This window comes from Sarcophilus harrisii, chromosome 1, assembly GCF_902635505.1.
Source record: "Sarcophilus harrisii chromosome 1, mSarHar1.11, whole genome shotgun sequence".
In the NCBI taxonomy this organism is placed as follows: domain Eukaryota; kingdom Metazoa; phylum Chordata; class Mammalia; order Dasyuromorphia; family Dasyuridae; genus Sarcophilus; species Sarcophilus harrisii.
This window is the reverse complement of record NC_045426.1, coordinates 668,733,628-668,757,134: the sequence shown is the minus strand read 5'-3', so window position 1 is coordinate 668,757,134 and position 23,507 is coordinate 668,733,628. Positions and strand designations below refer to the sequence as shown.

The 23,507-nt window shown below is 51.7% G+C and overlaps 1 protein-coding gene across 7 annotated transcripts in view; it reads left to right on the top strand.

The window, feature by feature from the left end:
* Positions 1 to 23,507, top strand: part of MAST3 (microtubule associated serine/threonine kinase 3) — an 81,607-nt gene that overhangs the window by 27,665 nt on the left and 30,435 nt on the right. For 3 of the 7 annotated variants that reach the window (XM_023496822.2, XM_031948220.1, XM_031948222.1), the window contains 9 exons: positions 14,183 to 14,271; positions 14,490 to 14,562; positions 15,040 to 15,060; positions 16,680 to 16,758; positions 17,513 to 17,673; positions 17,848 to 17,923; positions 19,311 to 19,520; positions 21,037 to 21,138; positions 22,286 to 22,418. In XM_023496822.2, the coding sequence (XP_023352590.1) occupies positions 14,183 to 14,271; positions 14,490 to 14,562; positions 15,040 to 15,060; positions 16,680 to 16,758; positions 17,513 to 17,673; positions 17,848 to 17,923; positions 19,311 to 19,520; positions 21,037 to 21,138; positions 22,286 to 22,418 (944 nt within the window). Of the gene's footprint in view, positions 1 to 5,939; positions 6,064 to 14,182; positions 14,272 to 14,489; positions 14,563 to 15,039; positions 15,061 to 16,679; positions 16,759 to 17,342; positions 17,411 to 17,512; positions 17,674 to 17,847; positions 17,924 to 19,310; positions 19,521 to 21,036; positions 21,139 to 22,285; positions 22,419 to 23,507 lie in introns of those variants that run through there. The other 4 variants (XM_031948223.1, XM_031948224.1, XM_031948221.1 and 1 more) reach the window with 4 other exon arrangements.

Here is a 23,507-nt window from a genome sequence, read left to right as displayed (position 1 = left end):
GGATTACCTTCTTTAGGTCCAGTGTCCCCAAGGAACCTGAGAGACTATCTAATCCATCCTCCAAGGGATCTCCGTGATAGCATCTCCAAGAAATAGTCTGCTTTTAGCTCTCCAGTGTTAGGATGCTCTCATTCAATTAATAAACAATTAATAATTGTTATGCACGTACTATATGTCAATCCCTAACTATTTATTAGGCACTTATTATATGCTAGACAGGTGGAGAGATAAAGAAAAATTATTTTTTTTTATTAAAACTTTTTCAACATTGATCCTTGCAAAACCTGTGTTCCAAATTTCCCCTTCTTCCCCCATCCCCTCCCCTAGATGGCAAGTAATCCAATATATGTTAAACATTTAAAAATATGTGTTTATACATATTTATACAATTATCTTACTGTACAAGAAAATTAGATCAAAAAGGAAAAAATGAGAAAGAAAACAAAATGAAAGCAAACAACAAAAAGAGTGAGAATGTTATGTTATGATAAACACTCACTTCCCACTGTCCTTTCTCTGGGTGTAGATGGCTCTCTTCATCATCACAAGATCATTGAAACTGGCCACAATCATCTTATTGTTGGAAAGAGCCACATCCATCAGAACTGATCATGGTATAATCTTATTGTTGCCATGTACAATGATCTCCTGGTTCTGCTTATTTCACTCAGCATCAGTTCCTCTAAGTCTCTCCAAGCCTTTCTGAAATCATCCTGCTGGTCATTTCTTATAAAACAGTAATATTCCACAACATTCATATACCATAATTTATTGATGAAGAAAAATTAAATAGCCCCTGCTATTTCATGGAGTTTACAGTCTTGAGAAAAATAACATGTACATATACATGTTGATACAAAATATATAATAAAGAAAATAAAAGATAATTTGATGGGGGAAGATGTTAGCAACTGAGGGATTTGGAAAGATTTCCTATAGAAGATGGAGCTTTAAGTGAGCAATGAAGGAAATTGAAGATTTTAAAGGGCAGAGGTGAGGAGGGAGTGTACAGGGGCAGCATAGACAAATGCAAAGAGGAGTTTGGAGATGGGGATTAATGGATGAGGAGCCACAAGTGAGTCAGTCTGCCTGGACCAAATATTAAAGGGGATTTCTAATTTCTATCAATTATAGAACTTAAGTCTGGGAAGGTAAACTCGAGAGGGATTTTTGAAGAGTTGCAAATGTAAGAAATAAGGATTTGTAGGTATACCTAGAAGCAACAGAGAGCCACTGAAATTTATTGAGCAAGGGCTACTTTAGCGCTGTTACATGAACAGTTGTTTGGAGAATACTCTGGAGAAAGAGACTTGTGACAGGGAAACCAATAGAGAGATTGTTGCAGGAGTCCAGGAGAAAGGGGATGAGGGTCTAAAATAGGGTGATGGCCATGAGAATGGAGACAAGTATGGGATTGACAAGGCAGCATCTGATTGGAGGAGGAGAGCAAGGAACTGAAGATTCTGAGGTTTTGAACTCCACTGCCTGGAAGGGTGTTGGCAACCTTGACCAAAATAGGGAAGTTCAGAAGAGGAGAGAGTTTGGTTTTGAACAAGACAACCCATAACTTAGTGGGGCAGCTCTGATTGTTAGTACCTTCCCTCCTATGAGGAAGTGATAGGTGTGGACTGAAGAATTCAGTAGAATTAAGCATAGAACAAAGGAAGTTTGAGCTAAGGCCCATCAAACATAGTAAATAGACCCTCAAAACTAGGAGGGACCAAGCCTAATTTAGGGTTAGGGTCAGAGGCTGTGCTAAAGTGTTGGGAGTTACAAAGGACAACACCCCCCCCTCCCCACTCACACATCCAAAAAAACATTGCTTTCTAGGAGCTCAGAATGGTATCTGGTAGAGACAGCAGGCAAACTAGTATGTAGCAGGGGTCCTCAAACTACGGTCCACCGGCCAGATGCAGCAGCTGAGGACGATTATCCCCCTCACCCAGGGCTATGAAGTTTCTTTATTTAAAGGCCCACAAAACAAAGTTTTTGTTTTTACTATAGTCTGGCCCTCCAACAGTCTGAAGGACAGTGAACTGACCGCCTATTTAAAAAGTTTGAGGACCCCTGAACTAAGGTATACAGGATAGAATTAAGAAGGTAGATTTAGCTGAGACTGGAAGGAATCCAGGGAAGTCAGTGATAGAGAGGAAGGAAGAGAATTCTAGTCATGGGAGACTTTGAAAATGGCCAACACATATATAACATATTAAATTGTTTGCTGTCTGAGGGAGGGAGGGAGAAAATCTGAAATTCAAAATTTTATTTAAAAAAATGTTAAAAATTGTCTTTACATGTAACTGGAAAAAAATAAAAATACCGTTAAAAAAAAAAAGAAAGAGAAAGAAAGAAAGAAAATGTCCAATGTGGATAGATGAAGTCTCTTGTTCAAAGAGCAGAAAAGAAGCTAGTGCTACTAGATCTAAGAATTTATGGAGGAAAGCAAGAAGGAAGAGTGGGAAGATTATAGAAGGCTTTAAAAAACGAGACAGAAGGGACAGTTAGGTGGTGCAGTGGATAGAGCTTACTAAGCCTAAAGTCAGGAGGACCTGAATTCAAATTCAGCTTCAGATACTTAGTACTTGTGTAACCCTAGGAGAAAGTCACTTAACCCCAAGTGCCTTCTTGGAGATCATAGGCAGCCCCTGGACTGATTGAGCAGGAGGATGTATGTGGTCAGACTTGAGGAAGATTAATTTGATTACTAAGCAAAGGATGGACTGGAATAGAGGGATGGGAGCAGGGAGATTAGCAAACTATTGTTGGAATCCAGGTGTGAGACGGTTACGGCCAGAATGGTGGCAGTATCAGGAGAGGAAGAGACATATGTGGGGAGATATCTTATGAAGATGGGATCAACAGACTTTGCAGCTGAGCAAGAGAATGGAGATTTGAAGGTAACAAAGATTTCAGGTTTGAGTGACTAGAATGATGGGGGTGTTCTTGACCCCACCTAGGAAGAGAACTGGGCTTGGAGAGAAAGGTAAGGAGTTCAGTTTGGGACAGGTTGAGTATGAAATATCTAGGGGGCATCTAGTAAGAGATTTCCAGGAAGAAGTTGGTGATACAAGGACTGCAATATCATGGATGTTAGGGAGGTGTATAGAAATGATAATTGAATCAATGAGAGTTAATGAAATCAGAGAGGAAATGATACAAAGAGAGAACAAAAGAGGGTCCTGGTCAGAGACTGAGGGACACCCACAGTTAGCTATGTGACCCAGAGAGAGATCCCACAGATAGGCAGAACTAGAGAGGAGGTGATCCATAGCATGGTGGCTCCCGAAAGCTCAGAATCTAGAAAAGGCCATGGCATTTGGGAGTCGGCTCACTGGATGTTCAGTGCTGAGATCAGACTGCTCTGAGTTAAGGGAGGGACGGTGGAATGGAGGTCTAGAATGTCAGAGCTGGGAGGGCCCTCCATCTAGGCCAGGCTCTTCACTATGAAGGTCCACAGATGGGAAGTGGTTGGCCTGTGGTTACATGGCAAGTACACATCTGGTTGGGTGGAGCAGGAGATCCCAGGCCACTGATGTGCTGGTTTGTTGTAGGAGGGTGCTAGTGTTCTCAGTCCCTTTCCATCCCCTTCTTATGGTTCCTATGTGAGCCCCCTCTCTCCCAAGTCATAAATACTCCCTCCCTTGAGAGGACACAGTGAAACATGGACTTGACAAAGGTGTTTTCCAATTTCCTGTTTGGTTGCTCAAGATGGGTGGAAATTGAGTAAAAGAATCCTTTTGCATCACTCTGGCCCATGTTTGAGTCATAGCTTAGGACTTTTCCTAGCATCTGAAAATGAGAACGAAATCTGACTTTTAACGAGTCACCCTTATAGTCATAGAACAAATCAGAATGTCAGAGCTGAGAGGGTCCTTAACACACAAAACGTCAGAGCTGGGAAAGCCCTCAGGACAGATTATCCTAAAATAGACTAAATTGTCAGACCTCAAAGAACCTCAGAGGTTCTTAAGCTGGAGTTCTTATTAGCAAGGGAGTCTGGGGGTAGATTTCAGAGGGAGTGTGTTAATTTGGATAGGAAAATATATCTTTACTTCTATATAACTGGTTTCCTTTGTAACCCTATGTATTTTATGTGTTTAAAAACATAAAAGAAGAGAATCCCTGATGTTGCCCAACCTCCTATGTTGGCCCAATGTTCCTGCATCCCAGTTTTGGGCTTTTCCTTTCCATATATACGCCTTTGTTGGTGGAAAACATTGTTTATTTATCTACTATGTACTAAGCACCTACTAAGTGCTAAATAAATCTGGGAATACAAAAGACAGTTCCTGCCTTTAAGAAGTTCCCAGTTTAACTGGGTGCAAAGTAGCATGTTATAAACAGAATGTAAACAGGGAAAATTGGAGCTAATCAATGGAGAGGAAGGCTTTAACATCCAACTAATCAGGAAGCGTTTCTTCTAGAAGGTGGGATTTACTTCAGTTGTGACCCAGCTCTTTGCGACTCTGCTTTGGGGATTTCCTTGGCGAAGACACGAGTGGTTTGCCATTTCCTTCTCCTGGTCGTTTTACAGATGGGGAAACTGAGGCAAACAGCCACAGCTAGTGTCTGAGACTGGATTGAAACTCTCTTCCTGACTAGTCGCTTTGCATCTGGCTAAGAGCTAAGCTGGCCTGATTTTGTTTTGTTTAGAGCCTGAGGGTGTCTGAGGCTGCGGGAGCTAAAGAGAGGAGGGGATTGCGTGACTACTGTGAGAACAGCCTAATCGGGCCCAGACCCGGCGTCCCCGTCACTGTGGGCCTAACCCCCAGGGGCTCACGAAGCGCTCCCACAGGAAGTGAGCAGGTACCACAGAGGCTGAGCTGCCCAGACTTCCCCCTATCTCATAGATGAGGGCACTGAGGGCTGGGACATGGTTGCATGGGCCCCGAGCGAGCCCGGCCCGGACCCTGCCCCGAATGCAGGCTCTCCGCGCAGCGGGAGCCCGGGAAGCCCCCGGAAGTGGTGACTTTGGGTCCCGGGGAGGGGAGGACCTGTTGGGCCTTAGAGGAGGAGGCAGCTCTGAGTAAGGTCGGGAGCCGCTGCGACACTTAAGGCCCGGCCTCCCCGGGGCCCCGGGCCTGCTTGGGCCCTCTGTGGGGGAACCTTGGCAGGCCGCTGTGGGAGAGCCCGGAGCGGGGACCGGAGGCCCCTCCATCACCTCGAAGGCCCCGGGGAGGATGCGACGCCCCGACTGCCGCGAGGCCCGGGCCCCTGAGTCGCCGCTGCCGCTGGGGCGGCCGGCTCTTGGCGACCCCTGGGTGCCGCAGCGCTTTGCCGCGCCCTTCTCGGGCTGTTTGCTGAGGAGGAACCTGAGGCGCCCAGGGCCACGGGCATTCCCGGGGCCGCGCCGCCAGGAGGGCTCTGGCCTGGGATGGGAGCGCGCTCTCCCGCCCACGGGCCGGGGCCGCCGCCTCAGGGTTACAGGCGGGACCTCACGCTGCGGGCTGTGCCCTGGCGAAGGGGCCGGGGGCGGGAGGCCGCACGGCGCGGGGCACGGGTTCAGGGGCCGCGGCCAGCCCCGCGCGGGCCCGGGCGCCGGGGGTCGCGGCCCAGACTGGGGGGCGGGGGCCCGCCGGTGGCTCGGCCCCCTTTTGCACGTGGGCTGGGGGCCCGCCCAGTCTTCCGCCCGGCCCCGCCCCGCCCCTCCCCGCCGGCTGGCCCGGGGGCGCGGCGAGAGCGCAGCGGCTGCCGCCCGCCCGCCCGCCCGCGCGCGCCTTTCGCGCGCGCCCCTCCTCCCGCCCCCTGCGGAGCCCCACGCGCCCGGCGCGCGCCGCCTGCCCCCGCCCCGCCCGCGCGTGGAGCAGCGCCCCGGCCCGCGCCGGGCATGGCCACGGCTGCACGGCTGCGCGCGCGCGCCCCCGGCGGCTCCTGGGCCCGCGGCGCGCTGAGCCCGCCCCCGCCCTCCGTGCATGCCCTGGCGGCCGGGCCCTGGGCCTGGGGGCGCCTCGCCGCGGCGGACAAAGGCCGGAGTATGTCGGACCCCAGCTACTGGACGGCCGCGCCGGCCCCGGGCCACCGCAGCCGCCTGGCCAAGGGCGCGCTGCTGCAGCGCTCCAAGAGGTACCGGGCTGGGGAGGGGGCGGGGAGGGGGCCGCCGGGACGCGGGGCTGGGCGGGGCTCCCCTCCCTCCGTCGGAGGGAGGCGGGGGGCAGGGAGCTGGGGCTGCCAGTGTCTCCCCCACCCCCACCCCCACCCCAAGCGCCCCGAGCCGGGGTCGGCCCGGCCCTGGGGGCGCCCGGAGCGGGGGTCGGCCCGGCCCTCGGGGGCGCCCGGAGCGGGGGTCGGCCCGGCCCTCGGGGGCGCCCGGAGCGGGGGTCGGCCCGGCCCTCGGGGGGCGCCCGGAGCGGGGGTCGGCCCGGCCCTGGGGGCGCCCGGAGCGGGGGTCGGCCTCGCCCTCGGGGGCGCCCGGAGCCCGCTCCATCCCCAGATTCCCGGGTGGGCGTGGGGCCAGCGCGGCGCGGGCAGGGGGGCAGCCTGGCACAGCTGGTGGCCTGCGCTCCGGGCGTCCGCCGCGGGCTTGTCTAGCTCCTCCACCCCACCGGGAAGTCGCTTCTCCCGGGCCTCAGTTTCCCCTCCTCCCGAAGGGGCATAATGCCGGCATCCCGCCTCGCGGGGCGTTGGGGGATCCAGCCAGGCAAAGACGGGAAAGCGTCCTGCCTCAGAGCTCTGGGAGACCCAGCGCTGCGGCGGGCGGGGAGGAGGGAGCGGGAACGGGCTGGGGGTCTGCGCCCGGGCCGCCGCCGCCCCTTCTCCCTTGCCGGGCCCTGCCCTGCCCCTTGGGTTAGTCTGGGGCTGCAGCGCCTCCGCCAGGAAGCATCTCCTGCCCGGGCAGCCAGCTTGGGGGAGGGGGGCAGGCAGGGGGTCTCGGCTGTCCCACTCGGACCGGTCCCTCCCGCCCCTCCCGGGCCGCTCCTTGGCGAGGAGCCCCGCGCCAGAGCTGGAAACCGCCCTGGTCCCGGAGTCCTGGAGCTGGAAAGGGCTTCCCGTGAGGATCCAGCCAAAGGTCTTGCACTGCCGACCTTGGCGCCTCCCTGCAGGAGAGACAGTCCACCCCAGGAAGCCCCGGCCTCTGGGGGAGGGGCAGATCTCCTCCTTGAGCCTCAGTTTCCTCCTCTGTGAAGTGAGGCAGGAGGAGGCAGGCTCGGCCTTGCAGCTGTGAGTGCAGAGCCAGCCTTCTGACTTCCGGAGCCTCTCCGGGGCCTCGGCAAAGGGGCAGGTGCTTGTGGGTTTTATTATTTCTCTTTTCTCAGAGGAGGAAACCAAGATTTCTGAGCGCTTGAGGCTGGGCCCTGTCCCCTGGGCCCCGGCGCCTAACTCTGCCGACAGGGTTTCTCGCCTGGCAGGGCTGGGGGGGCCCTAGAACATCTGGACCGTCGGAACAAGAGTCTGGGGCAGATGTGAGGGGGGGCAGCCCTGGCCTGGGGGGCAAGCAGAGCTTAGGCCCAGAAAGGGGGGAGGCCTAGAGCGTGAAAAGTGCTCACAGGCCGGGGTTCACAGGAAACCACAAGACACTCTCTTGCCAAGCGGCAGGGCTGGATTCGAGCCTGCTCTCTGCTACAAGATCCGAGCTTGGGAGGGTCCTTAGAATGGAGAAGCCCACACAGAATGTCAGATCTGTCAGGGAAGGAAAAGCAAGCACTTATTAAGCACCCACTGTGTACCAGGCTCGGTGCTGCGCCACCTCCCAATCATTATCTCTCTGAAGCTCAGAATAACAAGCTAGGAGGGAGATGCTATTATTATCCCCATTCTACAGTTGAGCAGCTGAAGCAGACAGAGGTAAAGTCCAGGATTACACAGCTAGTAAGTGAGCCTGGATTTGAACTCGGTTTTCCTGACTCCAGAATATGGATCCTTAGAATGTTGGATCTCTTTATTTTTCTGAAGTTTGCTGGTAGACACAATAGTCTTTTGGGTTTTCCTGTGAATGATGACCTTTGAGTTTTGTTTTTTTTTAATTCTGTGCATGTGTCTCCTCAGAATGTGTGCAGCCTGTAGGTTTCTGGGCTAGAAGCAGGGTGAGAAAAAACATTTCTAAAGGGGTCTTTTCTTTTTTTGATTGAGTTGCTTCTTTTAGTCAGTCACCAAGCCTTCTGTGAGTCCTTGAGGTTGGAACCAAAGAAGTCCCTGCCCCAGGAGGTTTATAGTTTTAGGAAAGTAAGGGTTTTTAACCTGGGGTCTGTGAACATGATTTCAAAAAAAAAGAAAAAGTTATAATTATATTTTAATATAATAGGTTTTCTATATTGGAATTCCTGTGTTCCAGTGTGATTGGTAATTCTAAATGTTTTTATTTTTACATTCAAAAACGTTTTCTGGCAAGTTCTTGGCAGACCCATAACACAAAAAGTTAAGGATCTCTGGTCCAAGAAGCAGTGGATGCCACAAAACGGTAGGACAAGACAGTGTGAGTTGTGGACCGCTGGGGAGGAAGGGTAGGATTGGGGCTGGCTTCCTGGAGGAGATGTTAGAGCAGGGCCTTGAAGAATTATTCCCATGCTCCCAGAGAAGGATGGGGAAGGGTACCTCCAAATCCAGGCCAAAGTAGAGCCACTCAAGGTGCTGGGAATTCAGAGACAAGACTTCTGGAAGGAAGCTCCCTAGTACAGATGTGGGTTTCAAGTCCAGATGTACCAACTCCTTGGAAGTGGCAAGGGCTTTGGTTTCAAAGCCAGAGGCCCTGGATTTGAATCCTGTTTCTTCTGCTTACTCCCTATTGTGCAAACTAACCACTTTGACCAAGGCCTTCCCCATCTGCCCTCAGTTTCCTAAGCTGTAAAATGAGAGAAGCCTTGACAATCTCTTAAGAGCCTCCTCACTTCAACCTTTCAGGTTCCTTCCAGTTCTTTGAGAAGGGAGAGGTCACTGGGGAAAGCAATGGCTTTCCTGGAAGAGATGGCCTTGAGCCAGACTTCAAAGGAGGGGGAGATTTTGGGGAGGGAGGAGTGTGTTCTAGGGGAAGAAGAGGTAGCAAGAGCCTCCCCTGCCCAGCTGACACCAGTCTATTCCTCAGGGTGAGATGCGATTTCCTCCCTCTCTCCTAGGCTGCTTCTACTGAGATCAGCCCTGTGATAACACCATCACATCCTCTGAAGGTGGAGCAGGAGGGCAGGGATGGGCTCTGGTATTTTGCCAGGCAGATTTTCCGTGCGGTTTCACATGTGTAAACACACACACACACACACAGACACACATATATGCTCCTGGGATTCAGCTGAGCATCGAGGGCAGTGCTTCCTCCCAACCTGACACAAGGCCATCAGTGGAGGGAGTGGCCTAGCCAGGCTTTCCAGCTTGGTAGACTAAACTAGAGCACACTGGAGAGATGGGGGGTCCAGAGTTGAGAGGGCAGCTCAGGACCAGCCAGACATTCAGGGACAGGAAGTTTTGCTGAGGTCTGAGTCAAGACTCCTTATTAAGGATGCTTACAGCTACTCCTAAGGAGAATGGACTGTTTCAGCAGATGGATGGATGGATGGATGGATGGATGGATGGATGGAGATAGAGATACCTCCAATCATTGGAGGTATCCAAGCAAGGGTGGATGGTCCCTTGCCAACAACATTATTAAGTAGGTTTCCTGTTCAGGTATAGATTGAACTACATAGATGTCCCCAAAGGTCCCTTCTCATTGTTTTATGAGATCATAGATTCAAAACTGGGATGGATCTTTTAAAGCATCTAGTACAACCCCCTAATTTTATTTTGAGGAAACAGACTTTAAAAATCATACATATAATAATTGGCAAAGCGAGGGGTTTGAGGTAAGGGTTCTCTTGCATTCTCTCCAGGGCCCCTTTTCTGTCATTCAGTAAGCACTTACTGTGTGCCAGGCTTTGTGCTACATGCTGAAGATTCAAAGAAAAGCAAGACAGTTCCTGACCTCAAAGAGCTTACAGTCTAATGAGACAGTTATGTACTAGCAAGCTACAGATGGGACAAATTGGAGCTAATCAAAAGAGGGAGGGTACTGGAATTAAGGGCGAACCAGGAAAGGCTTCTTGTGGAAGAAGTGAGGAAGCGGAAATAAGGGGGAGCCAGAAAGAATGTCTGGAGATGAGTGTCTTTTTGTGGAACAACCAGGAGGCCCATGACACTGGATCAAAAAATACTGTTGGAGTGTTAAGTTATAGGAAGACTGGAAATGTCGGAGTAGGATAGGTTGAATATCAAGTAGGGCATTTTATATTTACTCCTGGAGACAATAGGAAGCCACTGGAATTTTTTGAGTAGAGGTATGGTCTGGTCGGTTCTGTGCTTTAAGAAAATGCTTTATGATCTACTTTAATGGACGTGGCTCTTTTCAACAATGAAGTGATTCAGGCCTATTTCAATGATCTTATGATGGAGAAAGCCCTCTTCATCCAGAGAGAGGACTGTGGGGACTGAATGTGGATCACAACATAGTATTTTCACCTTTTTTTTTTGTTGTTTTTGTTTTTTGTTGTTGTTGTTGTTTGCTTGCTTTTTTTCTTCTTCTTCTTTTTGATCTGGTTTTTCTTTTCTTTTTTAATAGCTTTTTATTTACAAGATATATGCATGGGTAATTTTTCTGCATTGACACTTGCAAAACCTTCTGTTCCAAATGACCCTCTCCTCCCCACCCCTTCTCCTAGATGGTAGGTAGTCCAGTACATTTAATATATGTATACATATTCATATAATTATCTTGCTGCACAAGAAAAATCATATCAAGAAGGGAAAAGAAGAACTGGGAAAGAAAACAAAATGCAAGCAAACATCAACAGAAAGAGAGAGAATGCTGTAGTGGTCCACACTCAGCTCCCACAGTTCTCTCTTTGGGTGTAGATGGCTCTCTTCCTCACTGAACAAGAGGAATTGGTTGGAATCATCTCATTGTGGAAGACAGCCACATCCATCAGAATTTGATCTGATTTTTCTTGTGCAGCGTGATAAATGTGGAAATATGTTTGGAAGAATTACACATATTTCACCCATATTGGATTATTTGCTGTCTAGAGAAGGGGAATGAGAGAAAGGGAAGGAGAAAAACTTGGAACAAGAGTAAATGTTGAAAAACTATATATGCATTTTGAAAATAAAAAACTATTACTAAAAAGAGATTGAAATATAATTTAAACTTTTAAAAAAAAAAAGGAAAATCACTTTAGTGACTGAATGGAGAGTGGACTGGAGTGGGGAGTGGGGAGAGACTTACAGCAGGCAGATCCATGGCAGGCTCTGGTAATAATGCAGGTGTGAGGTGATGAGGGATGACAGTGTTGGAGGAGAGAAGATGTTGCAAAGGTAATATTGACAGGCATTGGCAACGGCTTGGACGTGGAGGTGAGAGGTAGCATACAGTCCAGGAGTCCCCTCAGTTGGGAGCTGGAGAGTCTGGGAAGATGGTGTTGTTCTTTCTGTACTGTAATAAAGGAAGTTTACCAAGACCAGGAGGCAGGTGAGAGTGTCTGGGTAGAGATGATTAATATGTTAAGGGCAGTCACAGAAAAGAACATATCTTCAGGGCCAGCTTGATCAGTCATCTTATTTTATACTCAAGGGGACCGAGGCTGTTAAGGAAGGCCCATCTGGGACAAAAACCCAGGACCCTCGACTCTAAGGCTGTGGCTGATTTTTACCATTACGCTTAACTTTCAGCAGAGTATTCATGCAGCAAACATTTGGTGGCATAGAGGAAGAAGCCCTGGGCCTGCAGTCAGAAATATTCAGGTTCAAAACTAGCTTCAGATACGTACTGGCTTTGTGACTCTGAGCAGCTGTGCCTCAGTTTCCTTACCTGTAAAATGGAGATTTGCCATATCTACGTTGAAGGATTGTAGTGAGTATGAAAGAGATATTTATGAGTACAGTACCTAACACCTAGTAGGCTCTTAATAAATGTTTATTAGCCTCCCTTTCTTCCTCCCCTTGCAGAAAGAAGCCTGTGCACGGGGGGGGGGGGGGGGGGGGGGGTGGTATAGAATTTGTTCTATAAGGGGCGGGTAAGAATCTGACTTGGAAATAGGAAGACCTGTGGGGCAAACCCTGAGACCCTGGCAGATCTCTCAGCCTTCCTAAGTCCTTTCGTTTATAAAACCAGCATAAACACTAGCTTTCCCCCTGCTAGGGCTGTTGTGTGGGTCCCCAGGAGATAAGGTCTGTTGAGTTTTGCCTTGTTGAGTGCTGCCTTGTAAAACTGATTAGATTTTACTAAGAAAAACCATAATAATTTTTATGATTAAGCAGATATTCATGAAATGGCTACCCTCAGCAGAGAATTAGGAAAGACAAAGGGCCTTGCCCTCGTGGAGTTCTCTGTGAGGAGTCTCTGGACCTTATTTTTCTCACCTGTAATTGAGGGATCCATGTACCAATCTACCTCCCAGGGTTGCTGTGGAACCTGGTTTTAGTAGCAGGGGTAATAGTTCAAAAATACTATTGGAAGTCCCCTTCTGAATTCAGAGCCTGGGTTTTCTCTTTACATAATGAGTGCTTGGAAACATCAACCTTTCTGACTCCATTTCCCTTCCTTCCACAGACTTACATTAGAATGCACCAGGCGAGGACCCCATGCTCCCCTGCACAGCAGAGATAGGAAGTGCTAACAGGCCTCATCCAGCTCCCTATTGTGCTCGCTTCCATCCCCATGTACTTATATATCATGTTTAAAGATGCATATGAGTGTTTCAGAAGGCGCCCGCTCGGAGCTTCGGGGAGCGTTGGCGGACTCTGTGGGCAAAGCTCGTTAGGGTGTCGGGAGCTGTTCCGTGGGCGGCTGTGTGGGGTGGGGATGGAGGTGGGGGTGGCTCCCTTGTTCCTTCTGCTCATCCTCACTAGGTAGGAACAGAGAGGGCTCAGCCCAGAAGGCCAAAGGCTGCCTGTCGTGGGGCTGCTCCCGAAGCACCTGCTGGGACCTGGCCAGGCCAGGCGGAGGCTGGCCCTCAGAGAGGGCAGCACGGAGCCTTGTACCCTCCACAAGCCAGAGTTTGCTTAGGAAGACTAGAATGGAGAGCAAAAAAGGGCTCTGTGGGATCAGGGGGAGGAGGGTATGAGGTTCATAAAGGGAGATGGGAGACGAGGGAGAGAGGGACAGATGGATGGAGACAGTGGGAGGCAGGAGGAGAGAGAGGAAGTGTGCCAGCATCTTGTGGGCAGAGGGCAGTCAGGGAGCATCTCCTTGAGGGCAGGGGGCCTAAGCCAGGCCACAGAAGAGACATTCTAGGTGTGAGGGGGGTGCCCAGAGGAGCCATAATATGCCAGGGAAGGCAGACTCCATTCCTTTCCCTCAGCCAGCAGAATTCTGGGAGGCTGTCCTCCCAGCTATAGGGGCCTCTGACAGGCAAAACGAATAGAACACAAAGTGTGGGGGACTTAATGGAAAGAGTGGTGGGCTTGGGATCAGGTAGGTCTGATTTACAGTGATTGTTTGGGGAAGTAATTTCACTGTCTGTGAAATGGGAATAATGCACCCACGTGACAGGGCCATAGCAAAGATCAAATAAAATATTTGTTGAACACTGTGCAAACTTTAATGTGTAAATATTAGACATGGAACATACATTGTCAGAGCTGGAAGGGCCCTTAGAATATGGAGGGTCAGAGCAGGACAGAATGCTAGAGCGGGGAAGTCCCTTAGAACCTTCGGGACAGTGACTGGGCTTTTTGTGTCTGGGCCCGGCCTGTTGGAGCATTGGAACGAAGCCCTGTTCACTGGCCAGGTTTATGCCAGACATTGATAACAGAAGCTGCATGGTGAAGGATACTGGAGTTTGTGCCATTGACCAAAGAAATAAGCTGTTTAAGCTGGAGAAGAATGGATCGTGCACATGGGAGAGCGGGGGAGGGGGCTCCATCTCCATGTGTTTGAGGGGTTCCCTGTGGCTTTACCCGGTTGTGCTGGGCCCAGGTGGCAGAGACAGCTGCTTTGGGCAGCCAGGTTTAGACAAGAGGTCAGGGAGAAGCTCCCAGCTGTGAGAGGTGTCTCCAGGGGAATGATGGGATTCCTCTCAGCTCTTGGGGCCTTTGACGCTGTCCTGTGCACATGGATGATCAGAACTGGGAGGGATCTTGGTACCTGAGGCCCAAAGGAGAGAACTGGAGCCAACCACTGCCAGTTGTGGGCCCTCTAGCCCTAGGAGGCAGGGATGTGAGGTCTTCCCAGGAGAGGAGGGTCCTCTCCTGCCCATTGATGTTGTCCTGGTTTCCTCCCTTGCAGCTGTCGCAGCGGCAACAGAAAAAGCCTGGTGGTGGGGACGCCCTCGCCCACCCTCTCCCGACCTCTGTCCCCGCTCTCGGTGCCCACAGGTGAGCCAGAAGGGTCACTGGATGGAAGATGTCAGACCTTCCTCCCCATCTCCTCCCTGGCCCTCCTCCTGCCTTCACCTTCGCCCTCATCGTGGGGGGTGGGCACGGGTCCCCCGGCCTAGTGGACATCACACCCAGGGGGAAACATGAGGAGGGATTGGTATCAGTGTTCTGTGACTCAGTTTCTTTCCCTGCTCTGACCCCCTCCTTCCCCATAGCCGGCAGCAGCCCCTTGGACAGTCCCCGGAACTTCTCAGCCAGCACTGCCGTGAATTTCCCCTTTGCACGCAGGTAAGTTTCTGGATCTGGTGATGTCCAGCAGCGGGTGGGGCCAAAGTGCCATCTTGGGAAGGAGGGGGCTTCCTTCACACTTCATAGATCCTAGATCTAGATCCTAGATATAGAACTGAGAGGGCCGTCTGGTCCCAACCTACCCCATTTTACAGAACAGAAAACTGCCCTGGAGGTGAAATGGCTTGTCCCATGTCTCAGAGCCTGGCTCCCTCTCAGGTGTCCCCGCCTCCCCTGCCTAGAGCTTTTCTCAGAATACTTCCTCCTTGCTCCCCCTCACAGGGGGTGACCCCAACCTGAAGTCCGATGACTGAGAGGCAGCCGGGTGCCAGTCTGGGGGAGGCGGCTGGTCTCTGTGCCCCAGTCCTTAAATCCGATCTTTCTTCCTGTGTCCCCTGCCCCCCACCCTCCCTGGCCCTGGTTCTGCCCCCCTCTCCTTCCCCTTTTCTGGCTGATAAACCACCAACCTGCATGCAGCCATGGGCCCCGGACTGACAGGTAATTTCTTCCAGGAATCTGGCACGGAGCGCTTCCTTTGGGGATGGGGGATGGGATCACACACACAGAGGAATGGCTGAGGACAGGAGGAGGGGCTGGGGTGCTGTGAGAGTCACATTTCAAGCACGAAGGGAGTCAGCTGACCTTCCCCCTGAGATCTGAGCCGCTTCCAGAACCCCAGGATGTCAGATCCCCTTCTGCTCCCACTTCCCCCCAAGAAATCCCCTCAGGGAAACTCTTCCATGAGTAGCTCGGAAGTGTCGGTACCTCCTAGCGCCTCTGAAGGGGCTTCTGAGAGCTGATCCGGGCCAGGGCAGATCCAGGCCAGGGATGATCTGGGCTGGGGCTGATCCTGGGCCAGGGATGATCTAGGATAGGGGTGATCTGGACCAGGGCTGATCCAGGCCAGGGCAGATCTAGGCTGGGGCCGATCTTGGGCCAGGGATGACCTAGGCTGGGGTTGATCCTGGGCTAGGGATGGGAGGGGGAGGTGGGTTCAGCTCCAGGTTAGGCCCTTTTAAGAAGGGCTGGGGCACAGGGGCCCCTGGCCCTGGCTGCCGTGTGGGCTGGCTGGGGAGGTAGGACCTGCCACCAGCCAGGAAGCAGTCACACCGCCAAGGGAGACAGACTGGATGCATGTGGTCTTGGCAGTAAGTCCCGAAAACCCCAGGAAGAAGAGAGATCGGGGTAGGCGGCAGCAGTCAGGACAGGCTTCCTGGAGGAGGTGGGCTGTCCGCCATCTTCCCCTCCCCCCTCCCAGCGCCCGAGGATCTCCTCCAGCTGGGATTGGCCTTGTAGCTGGAGGGTCCCATTCAGGCCTTGCTGGCTTTTTCTCTCACCTGGCTCCCTCTCCGTTTTTTCTTCCTTCTTTCCTTTGCTGTTCCTCTAACTCTCTGGGAGTATGTGATAGAGCTTATGGGGGTCGCAGATCAGCCCAGCCCATGAGAGGACAGGGATATGACTGTATTTTTGAGCATTAGATTCTGGGAAGACTTGGGATCGGGGGGCTGGATGGAACCTTAATGTGCCACTGACCCACCGCTTCTGCAGCCTGTCCCCCAGTCCTGGCTCAGAGCTCCCAGGGATGGAGAGCTCACCCCCTCCCAGGGCGCCAGGAGCATCTTAGAGAGTCTTTGCTGTTCAGGAGGGCTTTCTTTGTCCTGACTGGGAGGGAGCTGGAATCCACCTCTCTGGCACCTATCGCTCCGCCCCTTCTGCCCTCTGGGACCAGGCAGAAGCAGGCTTGTCCTTCTTCAGCTCGGCCAGCCTCGGAGCCGCCTTTGCTGCGGTTCTTCCTCCCCCTCCCAGCAGAGCCTTCTCGTTTTTCCTCCTCGTTGCCTTCGGCTGACCCTCCTGTGGTTGGGTGCTAGGGTCCTAACTCCCCAACTCCCATCATGGCTCTGGGTTTTCAGTGTGTCCAAGCAGAACCCAGGTGAGCAGGTGTCCAGGACTTTATAAAGGGGGTTTCTGCTCAGGAATGGGTTGAATAAGAGTCCTCTGCGTCCTTGTGGGCCTCAGTTCCCTGAGTGGACACAGAGCCCTTTGTGGGCTCCGAACACAGCCTCCACCATCACTCCCTAGCCAGCTACCAAGTGGCCACAACTTGTTTCTTCTTCCAGGGCTGATGGCCGGAGATGGTCACTCGCTTCCCTCCCCTCCTCTGGCTATGGGACCAATACGCCCAGCTCGACTGTTTCGGTAAGGCTCTTGCTGGCCAGAGGGAACCTGGGGGCACAGTGGCCGGAAACCCCAACCCCTGGTCCCTTCCCCAAAGTTGGGCCGTTCCCCAGGGACTTTATCATCCCTTTCTGGGATCTTAGTTGGCCCCTCACAACCCGTGAGGCTGGGGCAAGTCGGGCAGGGATTATCGATCCCATTTGACGGGTGAGAAACCAGAGACTCAGAGAATGGAAACCTCTTGGCCAAAACCACGCAGCAGATGAGTGGCAGGGCCAGAAATGTCTCCTCTGCCTAGCGGTCGGCCTCCTATCCCATCAGGGAGCAGCCAGGACTGCAGCTTTTACCCCCATTTGATGGACGAGGGCATGTGTTAATTGATCTGTCTGTCATTTGCCTAGGGCAGTTAAAGACCCAACTTCAACAATTATTAAGCACCTCCTGTATACCAAGGGGGAAATGAAACTGTTGGGGGGGGGGTGTTTCCTTTCTACTGAGGGACATACACAAGACAACAAGAACCCAGACCCTGCCTTTGTTGGGCTTACAATCCACTAGGGGAGGTGGTCTTCCAAGGAAGTGATTTACCGAATGGCTTAGTGACAGTACGGGGCCTTGAAAGGAGGTTCTCCCCCCACCACCATCAGTGTCCCATTGCCAGTGGTGGCACAAGGTATGTCCTTGACACTGTCATGGCTGACTTGGCTGACAGCCTCAGGGGACCAGGGGCAGGTGAGCCTGAGACCCACAGCTTTTCTCTCTCCTCCTGCTCAAGTCCTCCTCATCCTCCCGAGAACGGCTGCACCAGCTGCCATACCAGCCAACGCCAGATGAGCTCCACTTTCTTTCCAAGCACTTCCGCAGCTCGGAGAGCATCGTAGACGAGGATGGGGGCCGCCGCTCGCCCTGCATGCGCCCTCGTTCCCGCAGCCTCAGGTAGGGGGCTCCCCAGAGGTGCCGGGGGGTCAGCAAGATTCCTTGGAGTCCACGTCCTGTGGTAGATGTAGGTGGGGAGGGGGCGTCAGTGGGCGGCAGTGGTCTCCAGCCCAGCCCCTCATGGCCTGAGCTCGCTTCTGTCAGATTAGAACTGGTCTTATTTCCCTCTTCCAGCCCCGGGCGAACCACAGGAGCTTTTGACAGCGACATTGTCATGATGAATCATGTCTACAAGGAGCGATTCCCCAAGGTTGGACTCCCCGGTGGGAGAGGACAGTGGCGGGGGGGGGGGAAAGGGGGGAGGCGTTCTGCTTGGCCCCTGAGGGTAGAGTGAGGAACAGCGTGTGGGGGAGAGAGAGAGCAGAGGGTGCAGCAGCTTGGTGATGTGGGAAAACATCCTAATAACTGTAATCGCCCCCGAGTAGAACCAGCAACTTTGGAAGGCAGCAAGCTTCTCGCTCAAAGTCTCTGAGGAGAACCAGGGATGCTAGTCAGGAAGGCGCTCGCTTAGGAAGGAGGAGGGTGACGAGTGGGATTTCTGTGGCTGACGGAACATCCCCTTCCTAGCCTGGGTCATGGGTAAAGCTGGAACTGCAGGCAGTTATAACAGTGCTCAGGGCAGATTCAGTGGAGGAACGTTATCCCGGGAGCTGGGAGGCCACCTGCGATCTCCATGGGAGTTGGGGTGGGGAAGAGATAGGCCCTAGATGGGGGAGCCAGAGCGAGCTAACAGGCTACGAGGTTTGGGGATGGAAATTGGAGTGGAAGGAACCCCCCAATATCGGTATCCTGGGTCAGAGCCCCATTTGTCTCACCTTGGTTACGGCTCTGCAGAGTCAGTGATGAGCAGGAGGAGATGGTACCATTGGGATCCTTTTCTATGATTGCTACAGGAGTTCAAGGATCCTGTTCTCTACCACTATGCACATCACTCTCCATAATGGGGTTTCTTTACCTTTTTTTTTTTTTAATGTCATAGATTCCATGTCAGAATCAGGTTTATAAAGCCATAAAATATAATACATAGAATTACAAAGAAAATTAATTCTTTTGAAATCCAGTTATCAAAATATTAAAAAACAAAAAACAAACAAATAAAAAAAAATTCCTCTTCCCTTTGGGAGTCCATGGGCCCTGGGTTAAGAAGCCCTACTTCATATGTATTATCACCTTTGCTCCTCACAATGAATGCCCTTATGAAGTAGGAAGTATAGAAGTTGATATTCTCATTTTAGGGAATGTGAAAGACACTCCATTTGATGCACATTTATTGTGTGTTGTGGATTACATGTTCTCAGCACAGAAGGCAGCACAAAATTATAACATACACACATATAATATAATGTAATATAAAAATAATAACACAATAAATAAGAATCTCTTCTTTCAGGGGACTTCCCTGTGGAAGGGAAGAGGCTAACATACACACAGGGGAAAAGGTTACACAGGTTGTAAATGTCCGAAACAACAGATAGGACCTCTGACCATTGAGCTCAGTCCCTTTACAATAAGGAAACTAAGACCCAGCAGAGGTCTGTGTGATACATCCCAACTGATAGAGCAGGGCTGAGGCAGAAGCAGAGCTGCCGTGGAGAGCCTTGATCTATCCCCTTCTTTATTCTGCGCTCCCCACATAGGCCACTGCCCAAATGGAGGAGCGACTGCAGGACATCATCACCACCTTCTGCCCGTCCAATACGCTGGCCCTGGCTGATGGCGTCCTGAGCTTCATTCACCACCAGATAGTGGAGCTGGCTCGGGACTGCTTGGCCAAGGCTCGGGAAGACCTGGTCACTTCTCGCTACTTCTTGGAGCTTCAGGAAAAGCTGGAAAAGATGCTGCAAGATGTGAGTATCCTGCTTTTTTTCCTTTCTTCTCTCTTCTTCCTTCCCTCTCTTTCTCTTTTCCTTTTCTCCTTTCCCATTTTCTCTCTCTTTCCCCCTTTTCTTTCTCTTTTTCCTTCTCTGAGAATCTGTCAGAAAAGGACTGGATCATTCTATAGGGCAACTATCCCAATTATAAGATGTTTACTTCAGAACAGCCTTAAGAGATCATCTCCAACATATATGAACTGATGCTGAGTGAAATGAGCAGGACCAGGAGATCATTATATGCTTCAACAACAATACTGTATGATGATCAGTTCTGATGGATGTGGATCTGTTCAACAATGAGAGGATCCAAATCAATTCCAATTGATTAGGAATGAACAGAACCAGCTACACCCAGAGAAAGAACCCTGGGAAATGAGTATGGACCATAACATAGCATTTCCACTCTTTCTATTAATGTTTGCCTGCATTTTTGTTTTTTCTTCTCAGGTTATTTTTACCTTATTTCTAAATCTGATCTTTCTTGTGCAGCAAGAGAACTGTATAAATATGTATGCATGTATTGGATTTAACATATATTTTAACATATTTAACATGTATGAGACTGTCTGCCATGTAGGGGAAGGGGTGGGGAGAAAGAGGGGAAAAGTTGGAACAGAAGGTTTTGCAATTGTTAATACTGAAAAATTACCCATGCATAAGTTTTGTATAAAAGCTATAAAAAGCTATAAAAAAAAAGTCTTTTCCAGTTCAATGGAAGAGCACAGCATAATATGCCCATCTTCCAATATGATATTAAGGAAAACTATTATCGTGCTGTATTATTTGATAGCTAATATTTTTCTATTAAACATCTTGTTTATTTGTCTACGGCGAGAGAGAGAGAGAGAGAGAGAGAGAGAGAGAGAGAGAGAGAGAGAGAGAGATTGAGAGATCGAGAGATCTATCTATCTCCAATTTACAAATGGGGAAACTTCAGTCCCAGAGGACTTTTTCCTGGTTAAAGAGCTATGGGTCAGGGCCGAGATAAATCTAGATAAGTCTAGGCTATAGGCTTTCCTCCTACCTCATTGTGCATCTTCAGCAGACTTTAGCCTCCCATGGCTCCCTAGCAGAGATGGGGAGAGTAGGTCTGGGCCCTAGTTACCTTTAAAGAAATGCCAGTGAGTATGTGGGGGGGGGCACCTTCCTGCCCAGCCCAGAGAGAAAGTTATCTGACAAGAAGAGATTAGGTGGCAGCAGGGTGGGCAGGCCCCTGTGGATCCCTGGGGCTCAGGCCCCGACTAGGGTAGCTTCTGTCCCTTCTCAGGTCAGCAGGTGCTGTTAATTTTGTGTCTGTGTCTATAATTTTGTATGTGCATGTGGGCATCCACGCGGCAGAGAGCTGCTGTGGGGGCTTCCCCTACAGGGAAAGCCGCTAGTCTCCGGTCCGAGTCTCTGGCCTCCTGCTTCCATGAGGGCACAGTAACCTTTCTGCAGACAGACCCTTCCTGGTTGGTGATGCTCTTGCCCCTCTCTGTGTGACCCACAGGCACACGAGCGCTCGGAGAGCCAGGAGGTCACCTTCATTGGGCAGCTGGTGCGGAAGCTCTTGATCGTCATCTCACGCCCCGCTCGTCTCCTGGAGTGCCTGGTAAGTGCTCACAGGCGAGCTCGGTACGGCCTCCCTTGGGGAAGGAGGGGGAGGGGAGGAGGGGGAAGAAAGGAGGAGAAGGGGAGGATGGGGGAAGGAAGGAGGGAGAAGGGAGGAGGGGGAGGAGAGGAGGGGGAAGCAGCTCAACACTTGACTCCCCTTGGGACTCTGGGGCCACGGCAGCCCCTGGTTACACAAAAGCTCGCTGGGATAGTACGCCCTAGGCAGCAGAATCAGGCTCCAGAAAGGCAGAAACAGTCCAAGAGGGTGGATTTAAGAGGTCTCAATGTAAAGTTCTACACTTAGGTTCAAAAAGTCACTAACCCAAATGTAAGATTTGGGAGGCAAGGCTCTTCTATCAGGGAATTAAGGGCGGAGGAATTAATTGATCTGAAGTCAACATGTGAAGCACAAGAAGATACTGCTCTGTGTATATGGCAGCAGAAAAGGGCTGCCACAATCTAACGTTGTATTCAGAGCCACAGTGCCCATAATGGAGGAAAGCCCCCTTGTTCTCTGTCCAAAGCAGTGCAGTGGGAGGGATGATCTAGATGGACCCGGAGGGGTCCTTGTGTGTGCATGGGCGGTCCCCTGCTGGTTCTGGTTGGGACAGTGGGAGGGGGCATCCCAGGCATTTATTCAATGCCCCTTATGTGCCATTCACTGCTCACTGTTAAAGGGGACAGAGGAGAGGTGAGCCTCCCCCAGTGACGGGGCCGTAGACAAGTTCTCAGGCCCCCAGGCCCCACTTCTCCGCACCCCAGTTCCCTTACTCTGCTGAACGAGAGGCTTTGTTGGAGCCCCCAGAACTCTGGGATCCCGTGGCGTGAGCCTGGTCCGCCTTCAGGCTCAGCTTGCCCACAAAGCAGGTCTGGCTAGTTGGCAGAGGGTGTGGGGGCCGGCAGAAGGGATTTTCCTGTGGCGATGGAGGGAGTCGGGTGGCCTGCCCAGGGTCCCACAGTCTGTGGGGGTCAGAGAACAGTGGGCTCATCCCTGGCTCGAGGCAGGAGCCTTCGGCTCTGGCAGGGCCTGATGTGCCCGGCTCCAAGCTCAGCCCCCCCGCCCCCTTGGGCACATGCCGCTGGGCGCAGGCTGTGGTGCGAGGGTCTGGGCTCCATCCAGCGCGTCTTCCCCTCCTGCTTTCCAGGAATTTGATCCTGAGGAGTTCTATCACCTTCTGGAAGCCGCAGAAGGACACGCCCGGGTGGGTCAGGGCATCAAGACGGACATTCCTCGATACATCATTGGCCAATTAGGCCTGACCAAGGACCCTTTGGTGGGTAAGTGGGGGAAGTCCTGAACGTGTGGCTGCAGGACTGGCCCTAGACTCGGCTTTGCTACGTGTTTGCTTTAGGTGAGGGATTTTCTTGGGTCTTCAGTTTCCCTGTTTGTATAATGAGCAGGGTGGGCGCAAAGAATTGCTTCTGTAATCTGTTCTAAGGAACCCTCAGTCCTGACATTGTGTTTCCAAGAGCCCTGACCCCCTGGGTTCTAAGGGCCCTCCCACCTCTGACCTCCTGGTTCTAAGGGCCCTCCCGGCTCTGACTCCTGGGTTCTAAGGGCCCCCCTGGCTCTGACCTCCCGGGTTCTAAGGGCCCTCCCGGCTCTGACTCCTGGGTTCTAAGGGCCCTCCCAACTCTGACCTCTTGGGTTCTAAGGGCTCTCCCAGCTCTGACATCCTGGGTTCTTCTAAGGGCCCTCTGAGCTCTGACACCCTGGGTTCTACGGACTCCTCCAGTGTAGATAATTCTTTCACTAAATTTCACAGGAATGAGAAGGTTAGAGAGGGAGAGAGCAGTCAGAGTCCAGGGGAACCTCTCAGGAGTCTATTTGTAGGCAAAGGAGCAAAAGTCATAGAACCTGAGGAGAGAAATGGCCTAGAAGAGATGGGAAGGAAGAAGCGGAAGGACCAGCTTTAATTTCCAAAGAAACATGTTTTCTCTGCTTTGAGGGAGGCTCATGGGGGCAAGGAGGTTCTGGCTGGAGGCCAAGGGAGTTCCCATGGCCTCTGCCCTAAGGAACCAGGGGACAGTGTCCATGTAAATGCAGTGAGAGAGAAGGAAAGCTGAGTGGTCACTTGTGGAAACAGGAAAAGGAGTCGGGAAGGATGATGCAGCTGCTTCCGGATCTCCCGGTGTGAAAAGTGAGCTCAGGTCCTGACCCCGATGCTCTTCTTTCTGATACTGGGCATGTCATGTGAGCTGTTCAGACTAGGCCTCATCTGTAAAATGGAGACGGGACCTGCTCTGGGACCCGCCTCCCCGGCTTGTTGCGAGACAGAAAGGAGCTGAGCTACATAGAGCTCTCTGCGTAATTTAAAGTGCTGTATGATGGATTGTTTCTCATTTTTAAAAAATTCTTTTTGGGGC